This window comes from Pelecanus crispus, chromosome 11 (genome assembly GCF_030463565.1).
Source record: "Pelecanus crispus isolate bPelCri1 chromosome 11, bPelCri1.pri, whole genome shotgun sequence".
Taxonomy (NCBI): domain Eukaryota; kingdom Metazoa; phylum Chordata; class Aves; order Pelecaniformes; family Pelecanidae; genus Pelecanus; species Pelecanus crispus.
Window position 1 is genome coordinate 13,021,823 of NC_134653.1, and position 15,656 is coordinate 13,037,478.

The following is a 15,656-nucleotide window of genomic DNA, read 5'->3' on the forward strand; positions in this document are numbered from 1 at the left end:
ATATGAGCAAGTATGCCCAGAAAAGTCAGGGTTTTTCTTTTCAGACTAGAGTAATAGATGCCATTAAAGTAACAGGTATCCAGCTTCAAAACAGACCATTTTTAGAGCTCTTGTAAGAAACAGCATGTGTTCAAGTGTACAGGCATCTGCAGAAAAGTCTACAAGGCAATGTAGTGAATACAGAAGCTAAGAATTAGGGTTTTTTTTTTTTTAATACACAGTGACCTTAAAAATATTTCAGTTTCAATATGATTCCAATTAATCCTGTAAAAAAACAGAAAGCATGAACACAAGGCAAAAAAAAAAGAAAAATAAAGCTGAGAATGGAATGGATATCAGTAAGGTATCAGTGGGGTAACAGTAAGATTATTTGGGGTTTTTTTACCTTTCTGATAAGATAACCCTAAACAATGGTGTATTCTCTTCACAAAACCACTCAATTTTACTTTTTGCTGAATTGGTGCCTAAAGCTTTTTGCTTTAATAAAAACAAAATTTATAGACTGTAAAAAAAGTCTCCTTTTAAATACAAGGGACATCACTGGTTATTTTTGAGAAATAAGGACAGATTCAAAGTAATTCAGCAGATTCTTCTTTTTAGCTGTCAAGAAACTTTAGTGAGAATGTAGCGACTGATAACAGAGGAAGTGATGCAAGACTTGCACGGAAAATGAACTGCTAAAAACACTGAAATAAAGCCTCATTTTCTGAATTCCAAGAGAAATACTAACATTTAAGTACACATGAAACAGTGAATCTCTTTGCAGTAATTTTACTTTCTGAACTGATAAAATCTTAAAAGAATATCAAATGTCCTTTGCCAAGATTATTTTTTTCTCTTAATTATAGTATGAATATTCACCAAAATTCAGGATTCAGAAAGCTGAGACATTCTGGTAAATAAAGTATTGTCAGTCAATAGCATTCTGCTCAGGACTGTTATATACAGCACATTTCTATTGCAGTTCTGCTATTTCACTTCTGATTCTGCAGTTCATTTCTTAAATCATTCTTTGGCCCCTCCCAACAAAATATTAATATATTTTCTCAATACTTTCATTTACTGAAATCATGACAGACATATTCTTTTATTATGCTGTATTGTCCCCAAATCCTTCCATGCAGGATCTAAATTAATGCTAAAGCGACTGACTCCCTTCTTAATCCCACAAAGAAAAAGAAAGTATTTGAAAAAAGTCTCCATAAAAAAAAAAAAAGTATCTGGAGTCAACAAGTCCAACTTTTCTATCCAAAAGTCTGAAAAAACATTCAGAAAAGATTAAAATATCAAAAAATATAAGCAGAACATACTCAGTCCAGTATTTTATCTGCAGTATTTATAGAGAATACAAAATTAGAGCACTTCCATGCTTCCCTCCTGCGTCTGTTTACTATTGATACGAGTAAGTCTCTCTACTTTCAGTATTTCATTAGTCACTGTCAGAGCTTCGCTTCTGTTACTGTATTTAAGGGTAGCAGTAACAGATTTCTGTAACCCAGCATGGCATTACTGCCAAAATGTCTAGGCATTCACAAACTGCCACTAGTCCCTGCAGGGGCAGAAAGCAAATACCAGCACACAAAGAGGTGGGGGAGGAAGAATTTTTAACATTGTCTAGAAAAGGTCAACAGCTCTCACTACTATTTTGCAATATATTATCCCTTCTGGACTAATACTTAACTAAAAGTCTTCCTTTCCAGTCACAGCTGTAAACTAGGGCTGTGAGAGTGGTACTTACATCTTTGCGACTAAGCTCTCAAATCCATAGGCTACTTGAGGTGTATACTTAGCCTGAAACTGCAACTAGAAGCTTGTGCTAGGTAAGTTTTTAAGCATGATCATCTCCTGTAGCTTTTGGATACAAGGATAGAGGAAAACAATCCTAGACTACAGATGAAAAAAACTAAACAGAAAATAGACTACAGAGATCCAGCACCTTGGAATGAAAATTTGGTATATAAAAGGCAATACAATAAAAAAATCAGACCCCCCTCTTGATGTAAAAAGTTTTCACATATAACACCTCCCAGTTAATTGAATAAATAGCTTCAGGACAATAATTACCAATGAGAAAATCTTTGAGGCTCGAAATTTCTAAGCCTTTTGAAGTCATACTCAATTCAGAGAAGGATACAAGTAGATAATTACATATTTATGCATGATCTGCATTCTTAAAGTCCCTGAAACTGGAATAAACAATTGGCAAAAAGATGCACCCTGGCTGAAAAAAAAGCTCAGGAAGCGATTATTACAAGAATGTCTGTCTCTAAAACCCAGTTTCAAGGCACCCAGTATGCTCAGAGATTAAGTTCTCTACCTATTATCTGGAACCTCCGTTTATATTGCACACGAAAATACTACCTGGCTTTCAAAAATACCCAAACTCCTAACACTTGGTTGCAGTTTGACTTTTGGATAGAAAAAGTGAAAATAACTCTAATTTTTACCTGAATAAAATCACCAGTCACTAAGATATGCTCTACTCTTAAATATCAAGAAGTTTTTTTATCTAGTATGGGAAAACAGCATTTCTATTTATCTCTCCCCACCCCCCACATATTTGAGCAAGAGTGTTCTGGCAAAAAATATAAGCCAGATCTGCAACAAAACCAGGGAGAGTGAAGTCAGTTTCTCAAAACAGTTGTGATGTTATCATTTAGTTCTAACAAACACCCCCCAAGCACCCCCAGATTTAAGTACCAAACAAGGTTTGAAAACAGGGTGTCATTTTGCAAGTTTTTGGGTATTATTAGCTCTCTCTGGTTGCATTGGCTTCAGCAACCTTAGATGTTTTTCAGCACTTCTACAATGCTTCCAAGATTATCATTACAGCAAAAAAATCCAAACCAAATCACTCAACATCTGTTATATGAACTTATGTTAAGGGTGATTATTAGTGAAAGAAGATAGAAAAAACAGGAAAAGGAAAGAATGATTATCATCTACAGAGAAGTGTCCTAAGCTGTACAGCAACATACTATGAAAGGATAACAAAAATGTAAGTAACAGGACATTGAGTGAAAAGATGCAAAATAAATCTATAAAGATGAAAACAGGTATTTATATAATATTAACAGAGTAAAATATCTTCATGCCATGACAGTAAAAAAAAAAAAAAGAAATTAATTAGATACAAGTTAAATTAGGTTATATAAGGTAGTCTGAAGTATATTTCAGTAGTAGTTTGAAGTATATTTCCTTTTTTGCATCTGCTGCTTCTCCTCACCTCCTCAGGCAATTAAACAGTCCATAAAGCCATCTGCCTGAGTTTGATGATCATAGAAATATTAAGCTTGTGCCATCACAGTCCAAGGACAGTCTTATACTGAATGCTTGTATGTTTTACCCGAGTTATAAATAGGTTTCTTGCTGCTAGCCAAGTACCTGCATTACTGTCCATTGAGGAGCCTGTGCTTACTAAATTCCACTACAGCCATGGCTGCCCCTGTGCAGATGAAGACATAGCTGCTTTGAAGCTGGAGGCTTGATAGCAGAATTTTAATCTTTGGCAAGAGAGCCAAGAAACATGGGAGAAACCGCAGATAAGGCTTTCAGAAACACCTAATTATTGCTTTACAATTGTCCCCCAGAAAACAGTAGAGACAAATATTTATGATGCTTTCTTCAGTTTCCTACCTCACTGTCATTGCTGTCAGCATGGAAATCAAATATGTTCCATTAACTGTTATGGGCTTTTGAAAGCTTATGGAGGAACCTGCCTGAATTGATATTGCGCGAGTTTCTGTTGCAGCTGCTGCTTGAAGACCTAAACCCAGTGTCCACCGTGACTGTCAGCCTCCGACAGACTAAACACCCGCCGACGTCCTTTCCTGCCAGACCTTACTAGAGGAAAACACAGCGATATATCATACGAAGGCTTTAACAATGAAACAAGGGAGGGCAACTGGAATGAAGACAAAGGATAAATGTTAGAGTAGCAACAAGAATAAGCGACAAGGACACATCCATAACTGCTGGTATCTTGAATGCAATTCAACACCACACGACGAGTCTTCTAAGTCTGGGAAATACTTCTGAAGCTGGAAGTATTCATTCTTTAGAAATAAGTGAGTTTAACTGAATTTAATTTTTTGCTTACCTATCTGGAAATGTTCATAATACAGTTTGGGCTATGTCTGGCAATAAAAACAGCACTTACACTGAGGAGGGACTGGCAGGCATTTATTTCCATTACAGTCTACTCACATGCTTTAGAAATCTTGAGAGAAGCTATTTATCACAAATTCTGGTTACAGAGAATTATTCTGATTTCCACTGGCCATAAATTATAAGAGGTGCACTACCGTGCAGGTGACAACACTTCAGACCATTCAGCCCTACTGTTCAATGATATGAAACTGAAGCATTAGATTTGCTTCATAATAAAGCCAAACAGAGTGTTTTAAAAGATAGCAGCAGTTCAGATGATGATGCTTGGTACCTAGAAAGTTTTCTAGACAAGAAACTTTCTAGAAACAAAAGTACTTCTCACCTAGTTAGAAAATTACTAGCATCATAGAACAGAAGAGATCAAACCACATTTACATTACTGATTATAGAGGGAAGAGACAGGGATGGTTTCAGTAAGATGGCAGGCACTGTTCTTACAGGCTCTCCATGCTTGATTAATCATCCTCTCCTTGGAATATATAAATTTTATTTTACAGACTGGAATCCAACATATTCTCTGCAACAAGGGACAGCTCTTTGTATTTATTTTAGACCTTTTACCATCAATATCTGCCAGAAGTGTGAAACACAGCATCAGTGGCATAGAAGATCAATGCCTTCTGAAGTCCTCAATATCCACTGCTCCAATGTAAACATTTTCTTAAGTATTGAAGCCAACTGCATTTTAAAGCTTAAGAAAACTTAAGAAGTGGTGAAATACAGCATAGATGACACTACGCATACGTAATTCTGGAAGACTGCTAACTTACAGTAAGAGAGCTTCTTTATCTTAATCCTTGGCATATATAAAAATAAGCACTTTAAAGAAGTGCACAGTTCCAGCAAGTGTAGCCAAGAAGAGGCTGTATTCTAAGCTCAGAAGCTTGACGATTAAAGTCTGCCTAGCAAGAGAACATTTTTATCTTATGCATAGCAACTCTTCAGATGGACATGTTAATTTAAAAAAAAAAAAAATCATGTAAAGACAAAGAAAACAACCAACCTGATAGCAGCATTTGCAGAACCTGATACTGCTTTTTCTGCCTTGCTAGGGATTCTGCTTTAAGGGATGACTTCTGCTTTTTCAATTTTAAGGAACGGAAATATTGTAAAGGGTTAAGCTTAATTCCCAAATACTGCAAACAGGGGAGCTGCTAGGCTTTAAAATATCTGTGTCACAAAGTATTGTGACAATTATTAGGTAGGATAGCTGATAAACTCAGGAATCATAAGAGTTTATTTTACTCATGAAAAAGCAGTTAATGCAACTATTGCTCTCTTACAATGACTGAAACATGCACAGCAGTCATATGATTTTATGTAAGTTCAGTTAACCTCCCTCCTCACATTAAGATACTGTGTGATTGTTTTATGCAGGTAGAAGTGATAGCAAGTAAAGTATTTTTACAAAACACCAAATTAATTTTTTTTTTCTGTGATACATTTTTGAAAGCTCTTTTACTGTTTAACCGTTAATATATACTCTATCTTGTAACATTGTTTTCTCTCAATTAACAATTGTGGAATTTATCTTTATTTTGTTCTCATCTATCACTGTGAGTGTCTATGTTCCAAATCTTATTTCCTGAACCAACTCTGGGAAGATTACAAGTACCATCTCAAATATATCAAACTCTGAACAGTTTAAATCTGTCAATAGACAGTAGCTTAGGACACTATTATCACAAGTTTACAGCAGAAACAGCTGTTGTCATTTAAGATGTTGCTCTTAAGGAAGGTAGTTGAGGTAGTTTCCTTGAAGCCCTTACACACATCTCCCCTTTACCTTGCCTGGCCTTCTTGACTGAAGTTCCTGAGCAACCTAGCATGTTCTTCATGGTCAAAAACCTGAGCAACTGCCAAAACAAACAGGGGAGCAGGGAAGGAGGGAGGGACAGAGAGCAGGTATGTGTGCTCGCATGTGTTTTAAATGGAATGGGAAATGAGAAGGGAGATTCAAATGTGACAGATGGTGGCAGCATTCAGGTGCTACCTTAGGGCATAAACCAGATCTTGGTAACTGCTTGCTGTTCATCAGCTACTTGTTACTTCCTCCTTGAAGGAGCCACTTCACACCATGCAAGCCTCCTCTTCTGCTTCACACCAAAGCAAGGCAGTTTAGTTTCAATTGTCCCCAACAGGTTAAGGGAAAAATCACGTTATTTTACATTGAAGTGGGTGAATACCAACAACTGTCTCCGTAACTCAGTTGAGTGGTCAGTAAGACCTAACACAACACAGACAGTGGTCAGGACAATATCACTTATTTCAGCAGTGTGCTTCTGTTCATGCAGAAGCCTAGGGAACAGCTATCTGGACATACCAAATAGATAAACACTTTCATGGTCATGCTCCTGGCAACAGTTTCCAGTATAGATCATAATTACATATAAATAGGGAGAACATTCATAAGAACATTCGTTACAAACTTGCAGCAAACTGGTCAAATCAGTTAATGCAGAAACATTGTTCCCAGGAACAGACAATAGTATTGATCTGACACCGAAGATTAGAGGGTTGGAGAAAACCCTCCCTACTCCCCCACCCTCCAAAGACCCAGCTCCAGGAATTTCAGAACTCTCTCTAGTCTATAACTAAGGACCTTGAGACACTGTCAGCCACTCAGCTATAACTATTTAAAACATTACTTGTTCTTTATTGGCTACAACTACTAGCAGTTTGGTTCAAACCAATAGAGCAGCTTTGAAGAATTATGCACACTTACTGCTTTAGTCTGATTTTAGGAACAGTTTCTGTGCATTAATGCGATTCTTTCACAAGCAAACCAAATTATAAGATATGCTGCAGCTATGCACCAAATACACTTTAAATATTAATAGCAACATATGTCTGAACTAATAATTGGTCCTTCAGACAATCACACACATGGCAGGGATGTTTGGTCCTAAAGGTCAGAGTAAATATGGTCCACGGCAAAATCCCTAAGCCACACGCAGATTAGATGCATGCACCTCACTACCAACTGTTCATTGTCCTCTTGCACCAAACTACCTGCCCATGCACACACAGTCACTGGCTCCCTCTTTGTTACTGCTCTCCAAGTAGAGTTAGCAGAACAAAATCCAGGAGCTGAGCTCAGAAGTCATCCCTGCAGCAGGTTAATGACACCTGCTGACTTGGGACTGAAGTAGCTGATGCACATTCTCACATTCATTTCCACTGACTTTGCTGAAGGTCACTATGCTCATAGTGGTAGGGCACAGAATTGTAATCTTCACAACTACATTTGCTAAAGCATCTACATCAGTGCACCTAGATCCTGTACAAAAAATGAAAACCCACCCAAAGACTGTTTTCTTGCATGACATGTGGCATTTTGAACATACTTTATGATTAAGCCACAATGAAGGTCATACTAAGTGTGGACAGTTCATGCAACCTAACTGGTAAAGTGCAGACTGAAACCAGGCATTTAAAAAAAAAAACAAAAACAAAAACAAAAAACCAAACCAAACACCAAAACTCTCCTCTGTTTTCTGGTTTGTTTTTGTGGTTTTGTGGGGTTTTTTTTTGCGGAGGGGGTGGAGGGAGATAGGGGTTTTTTGTTGTTTTTTTTTTTTTTTTTTTAAACCAATGAGCAGTCTCTTGTTATGCAGCTTTTTAAATTGCAGGAAAAATAAACAGAATTTTATGTTATTAAAATGCCAACATACCATGTAAGTAGATTTTAATTTTGTTAACTACCATCTATGATTACTCTTCAATAAGGCACTATCTTTTTACGCTAGATGAGGAATTATGTGCTCTGGCTCTACTCAGTTTTTCATAGAAGTCAGATTATATGTACTTGAAAGACCTCAGTTTGAAACATGAAGTATAGTCTTGCTTGATATTTCTGTGAACTAGCGTGTTGCTTACAGCAACAAAAATTATTTAGATTTTTTATTTTCACTTCCTTTACCACAGTTTTCTCTTAACCAGTATTGCCAAGAACTTGTAGTTGCATTTCACTTCCTGATCACAGAGGATTCAAATACAGCAAATGACATTGTAGATGAGCCTTTTTACACTAAGGAGAAACATGTAGTCAAACAAATGTTTTCTTGCAGTGCCAATCCACACTGAGACTTTTGACAAATGATACCACTTCTCTGTGTAGTAACCACATATTATTTAGGCCATCAAGAAACTGGGTAACAGCAATCACTTACCAACAGAGAAAATAAAATGAGGTCCTTCCAAAGTTTTGAATAGATTGCATATAGAAAAATATTCCAGATTTTATTCTGGAATTACAGCTATTGCAGGAATATTTTGACTATATGTTAGTCTCTCACAGTAACAGATGCTTTTTAATCTAGAGTCTGGGTGTTAGAATGCTTTACATACCATTCATAAACTTCATAAGCAGCCTTTGCTTACCCTTTTTGAGCAATATTTCTTGCAGGGATAGTCAGCTTTGGACATATAATGTACATTGATCTCCTGACACTGTTCAGTGAAATCTACAAAACACTAAATGCCTAACAAAGATTGCATCATTTCCTGTAAGACTGCAAAACACTTTAGATCTACATGAGGCTTCCAAATAAAAGCAAAATGGTATTTCTTAGAAGGGGGAACCAGAACAACCATTTCAAGGAGTTACCAACATTGCAAGTGACTGTTAAATGAGGGGGCTGTTTGAAAAGGTCTTGAGAATCAAGTTACCTCTATTTTTCTTACAGACAAAATGAGGTAGAGTAGGTCAGTTCTAGCATGAAAGCATTTCAGTATGCCACCCTTCAGGATTTACTTCTTGTTTACTCTCCAGCTTGAGGCTTTACCTCACACATAGTTTGCACTCAGAACAAACACCATTACATGATTCTCTACAAATACTACACAAAAAAAGGAGGAATAAAGGTGTTCTAATGCAACAAGAAGTCTCAGTATAAATATACCCAGTAAAGATACTGACCAACACACACACATTTGTGAAAGTTACACTGTCAGTCTATTTATACGGCAGCTTCTTCTGCATCAATGAAACAGCATCCTCTAATGTGGTGGTGTTCAGCCAGAAGAGTGTTATTGCAAAAGCTTCACAATATCAGCATCCAAATAAGTATTTTCAAATATTTCATATTTGGCCCATTGTTACAAATTAACATGAGTATCAGATAAACATACAAAAGCAAATGTCACCCAGTTCAAAAAAGATGCTTCACGTAGAGATCAACTTATCCACTACAGTGAAAGGCTAACAGTATACATTACAAATTTATGCAAAGCAATACTTCAGTTTAAAAAAAAAAACCCACCCACAACAACATTTTAAATTGTACATGCTAGGACACAAGTCAGACAAGCAAGACATTATTGCACCAGTAATGAACATCACTTCTGAAAGATGCCAAATATTTATTAGAGTTCCCGAAAGCTGAAGAGATCATTAAAATTTGCACCACAATTTACTTTAACTGGTTTCATTGAATGATTGAGTGATCTAAAAACATAAAGCCCTACTGATTTTAATCCAATAACACAGTAACTCAATTTTACAATAAACTACTCTACATCCCTTAGTGCTTAGGCTGAAAATCGTGATTTAATACCTGATGGGCTCTGTGCAGCAGAAGGAGTGGATGTTGAGCTTGCAGCCACTGAATCACAGCGCCCTGTACTCCCACTGCCACTGGAAGGTGATGGTGATGAGAGTGGCGATGGATTGTGCTGATTTATACACTGGGCTACAGCAAAGCCTGCAAAACAGGACAATGACGTTTATGAATTAATAATTAGCTTGAAAGAGTTAACCTACATGAACAAATTGAGAAAGGCTAAGAACAAAATGGCATCAAAGTGGTGCTAACTTCGTGCAGTGACCCAGAGGATGCACCCTCTCCCACCCTCATCTCGGAAGCCTGAAAATCTGAATGCATCTTACTGAAAACATGCTACAAATGCTGATCAACGAACAAGAAAGTAGAAGTTAAGGGATTCAAAACATTTTAAAACTTAGAGCCTGCACAAACAATCAAAACATGTCAAAACTCTTCAGTTTTTGATATATTCAATAAACTGATGGGTCACACACCTTCACATGATAAGGAAAATGGTTGTCAAAAGTGAACAAAAAAACCTCTCGGATAGAAGGCCTGCACTAGATTTTTTTATTGCAGAGATACCTTCAGAAAATTTTAGTCAAGATGAGAAGCCATGAGTACGTGGCATCTACATCATGCATTCACTGCATAAGACTACACTGAATCAGAAAGTACCTAAAGGTTCTGCAGAAAGTAAACAATAGTTATTCCATGTATGTTGTGCAAAATATTTTGTGCAGAACCATGCTATGAGCCAAAAGGCAACTAAAATTTATTCTTTAGGTTACTGGTGAATGTGTTGTGTCGCCATTCAGTGTCACCAGTAAGTCCAGCAGCACTGCAAACACATGCTGAACATTTAGTACAAGTAAATGATTAGTAAATTTTTCTTTTATGGGTGAGAATGATTATACGGCAACTTTGTACGAAACATACTACATTACAAACTTATTTGACATAACTAGCAGGTATTTATGAACACCCCTATTTTTTACACTGCCTTATGGCAATGTGTCTGGTTGACACGATTTACTTGTGACAATTTCAAATCAAATTTAACACTAAAGTTCAGACATTCACAGATTATAAATGCTGAAGGCATACACTTGACCATTATTTCACCTCAACATAAACAGAAATACAGAATTATCCTTGGAAGAGTTAGAACACTTTACAACATCAGTCTTGTAGGAATGTAGTTTGTATTTGAGAAAAGAAGCTGGAATCTAGAGAAAGAAGCAAAACAAAAAAAAACCCAACACTTGGTGTTTCAAAAGCATGTTACTTTAACAAAGGTTTTTTTCTTTTGCTTAACTAGTCATGTTCTATTATATCTGACAAACACGTTTTTGTTTGTTGTTTAAAACATCTTGTGTTTTCCAGCGATTACTAAGAGTTTCTTAAAGCTTATATTTTCATTCAACCACAACATGAGTTTATCATTGCTGGGACAAAAGTAAGCATGCTCTGGCTTTCAGCAGACTTCGGATCAGGAAAGTGAGAGCATTTAACTCTTGCATCAACCCTCTGCCAGCTTATCAGAAAAAAGTTGTTCAGTGACACTATAAAAAGTCCAGGCTTGACAACAAGTCTGCCTTTGCACAAAACCCATAGTGTTGAATACCAAGACTTGCAGTGAAAATACTCCAGTTCTGAAAAACTTCAGAAATTATTTTCACACACTCTGTTGATCCCCTTATGTTGAAGACCCCCACTTTGGGATGACCTGCTAACTCACTTGTGATTAGACTGTTTGCACAGGTCAGGATATCTCCCATGAGATTAAAACCAGTAAGTTGCCCTTTACTGTTGTGCTGGTTTTGGCTGGGATAGAGTTTATTTTCTTCACAGTAGCTAGTATGGGGCTGTGTTTTGGATTTGTGCTGAAACCGTGTTGATAATACAGGGATGTTTTACACAGAGCCAAGGCCTTTTCTGCCTCTCACCCCACCCCACCAGTGAGCAGGCTGGGGGTGCACAAGAAGTTGGGAGGGGACACGGCTGGGACAGCTGACCCCAACTGACCCAAGGGATATCCCAGACCACATGACGTCATGCTCAGCACATAAAGCTGGGGGAAGAAGGAGGAAGGGGGGGACATTCCGAGTGATGGTGTTTGTCTTCCCAAGTAACTGTTTATGCATGATGGCGCCCTGCTTTCCTGGAGATGGCTGAACACCTGCCTGCCAATGGGAGGCAGTGAATGGACTCCTTGTTTTGCTTGACACACAGCTTTTGCTTTACCTATTAAACTGCCTTTATCTCAACCCACTTTTCTCACTTTTACTCTTCTGATTCTCTCCCCCATCCCACTGGGGCAGAGTGAGCCAGCAGCTGTGTGGGGCTTAGGTTTCTACAGGGGTTAAACCATGACAACCGTATCTTTCAATTGCCCTTTACTGTATCTTTCAACTAGCAGTTATTTTTCCCCTTCGCTCCAATTTTTCTCAATTATTTGATAGTGAATCTCATCAGTATTATAAAAATGCACAAGAATCAAAACCTTAAAGGTCTAGTATCTACTACCATAGTAGCATTCTACCATTAGAATGCTACAGAATTACCTGCTAGAATTTACAACACGCTCTGAAAGCAAGTTCATGAACTACCTTTCCCACACAAGTCCAGTGAAGACAACTACCACTGCATTGTTCTTATTTCCTTGAGCTCTTATTTTCTTTAGAAGTTTACAACCTTCTCATGGTTCTCAGCAACCTTCCTCACAACAACATGCCTATAGCAATTCCTCAGTTTTATTAGTAAGGCTTTTCTTTGACAGACATTCCTCCTAGTACTTGGAAGCTTTTAGTCATCTCTTCAGGTTTTCACAGCAAGCAGCTTTTCAGAAGTTAGAGCACTTCTTACAGCAAAAGAAGTACCTTCAATATGTGCTGTATGTCAGGTGATGTACACAACTCAGCTGCTTCTGCAGCCCTCCTTACTCTCCCATGGGAAAGTATTAATGCAAAAGTTTACTTTTTATTGTCAGTCCCCTGAATTATTGAAAGTAGCCACGATGTGCACTGTGAAACATGTAACAATATACTACCTGTTGCCTTCACTGCATAGTGAACACTGAAAAGGAAAGTATCTCACAATCAGGTATGAAAGAAAGAATATGCACTACACAATTCTTTATTCTTTTATATGGGGAATCTCCCATGGCAATGGATGGATGATTCACTCATAGAGAATCTCCTATATGGTGAATTTGCTGGTGCCATACAGCAGGCAGCCAGTCAAAACTCAATTTAAATGGGCTTGGTACAAGAAGCATATGAAAGCTTTAAAACACAGACATGACAAGTCATGAAAATGCTGTTAGCAGTAACACGTACTGACAGGTTGTGTTACAAGGGAAAAAAAAAAACAAACAGAAGGGATAAAGAAAGGAAGACACAGAAAAAAGATAACAAACATCAGCCCTGTTAATAATCTGACTTAATCTGCAGTCCCACCTCTTACCCTCTACCTCCCATGCTTATACTCAAGAACTAGACTCAAAGCCACTTGCAGAAACACAATGCTATCTGAACAGCTGTAGTACTTGCATCATAATTTTAGATGGGTGAATGCCACTTTTACCAATCTTTTCTCTTAAGTCACAATTCATTATGCCGAAGATGAAGACCACTTGAAACAATTAAACCACCACCATGGCAGGAGACATCTATTTTAGTTAAAAACAAAATAGTTTGGTAAGCAGCTAATTATTCCATAAATGTAAATAAATCCATGTATTTTATTTCAGAAACCAAACTGACTGATCTTCTATAGTCATTTAGATAAGTTAAACTGAGGTTACACACAGTGATGCCTGATAGCCTGCAAAAAGTTAACCACAAACTAAACTACCTCAAACATGAAAGACTTCTATAGCACTCAGGGTCACTGATACATATAGTTTTTAATACAGCAAATGTGCATTAGGTTTCTCATACATACTTCATATTTTGAAATACCAGTTAGGATGGGAAACAAGGAATAATCAATGGACTTGTGATGACAGAAGCGAGGCAAAGCCGTATGTTCAAGTGAATGAAACTTGGTTTTGGAACAGTTACTAAAGCCATCAGTATAGAAGTGCTTCCATCAATGCATTTTGTTTCCCTTACAGTATATACAATGTACAATATATTGTATATATACAGTATATACAATGTACAATGTATTTTGTTTTCCTGGAAAAAGTTGTACCCATCCGAGCATTCTATATCCACAAAAGGTTTGCACTTCAAGGCAGGAGAAATCTTCCATCCTCACCAAAATACCAGAAATACTAGAAACAGTAAACACAGTCTGCTGTGACTATCATAGTAAAGCTGGCCTGATTCAGCACGATTGCCTACCTAAAGGTTCTGCAGAACAGTCCTCATGGATTCATGTCCTTACACTGAAGCATGTGCTTGCAAATGATCTTAACATATTTTCTCTCCCAATACAACTGCAGAGGAAGAATTTCAAGCGTGCTGCAGGAAGATACTTTAGATAGGAGGGAAAGGTAAGTCTAAATCATTCAAAATACTGTTAATGGGAAACTACTGACCAAGAACAAATATTCTAACCAGGAAACTCCTTCAGGAAATATCTGCAAAGAAAAGGTGAGCAGGACTAATCATGGCTACGGGAAGTAAAATAACACTCAAAAGGTTCTAGAGGTGCCTTTGTTACTACTCTCAAGTTGTGATAGAGCTTAGTTACAAACACAAATATTTCCTTTCCAGTAGTCATGATTCTGCTTCAACATTATCTTCTATTTAAGGCTCAGTAAGGTATTACTGTAAAGATGTACCCTCCCAGTTCCTTGAAGAAGATCTTATTTCCATAATCACAATGATCCATAACACTGTGTTTCTTTCATAAAATATGTATCAAGAGTTATCCTTTTGCCATGTTTTATGTAACAGCAGCAAAATTTCATGCCAAAATTTCATGCCAAAACCTGAAATAGCTTCTTAGCTCTTCTTTAAAGGAACTTTTTCTTAAGTAATTAATGCAAATCTTTCTCCTAAATTGGAGAAAACCTTCCTATTGTCTTATAAATTATTTCATGTGAAAGACAGCCTGAACTCTAAGATCTCCTAAGAATAAAACTTGAAGGTCAGGAGAAGGGGAAGGGGTGGTGGTGGCAGAGAATAGGACAAGCAAGACATGGGGGGGGTGGGGGGGGGGGTGGGGGAGTGGGGGGAAGGGGGAAGTCTGGGAAGTAGAAATAAAACCTCAGCCACGAAAGCAGAAACTGTTTTCTCATTGTAAACCATATCTTCATTACTCCAATGTCTTTTTTTGTATTCCTGTTTGTTTCTATTCTGTTCTTCTAAGTATAGTTATCTCATAAAATATTCTCATGTCTTTCCACATGTTGGTCCCTAGTCAAATCAAGGCAATGCTGAACCTGAGTGTTTTTGCAAGTATGAATGAAAAAGACCCCTTACCTGCCTGAAAATTACTTCTTTCACTAGTTACTTTGCATCTTTGCAAAGTGCTATTCTGCTTCAGAAAACCTGATGCACTTTTTAAAAATTTCAACTTGTAAAGATTGTTTTTATTTAAGAAATGCCATTACAACCTCATAAAGCTGAAGTATAACTGTTTTAATGCAGAAAGTGTTTTTGCTGCCAAGAAAAAACATGTACAAAACACACTGGTCACTTGGAGCTCTGCTGCCAGTAGCTGCGCAACTTCAACCAGCATTAAAAAACGGATTAACTGACATTAAGTCATTAAGTCTCCACATTTGCCAGGCAATGCCAATATATGACGACTGTAGCTTTATTCACAGTTCTTATCAATTAGTATACTTAACAGACTAGTTTCAAGTCCAGCGATCAGGGGACTTAATTCTTTCCCATGCCTGATACTCTTTATGCATTGCCAGCACATCCTCACTGTGAGTGATACTTTGTTGAGACAGCATTTATCTTGACTATCCTTTAA

At 37.3% G+C, this 15,656-nt stretch overlaps 1 protein-coding gene across 3 annotated transcripts in view; it reads right to left on the bottom strand.

Annotated features, from left to right (window-relative positions):
• CLEC16A (C-type lectin domain containing 16A) overlaps window positions 1-15,656 on the bottom strand; it is an 86,139-nt gene that overhangs the window by 6,335 nt on the left and 64,148 nt on the right. For all 3 annotated transcript variants that reach the window (XM_075718068.1, XM_075718066.1, XM_075718067.1), the window contains one exon: window positions 9,729-9,875. In XM_075718068.1, coding sequence (XP_075574183.1) covers window positions 9,729-9,875 — 147 coding nt within the window. The remainder of the gene's footprint in view (window positions 1-9,728; window positions 9,876-15,656) is intronic.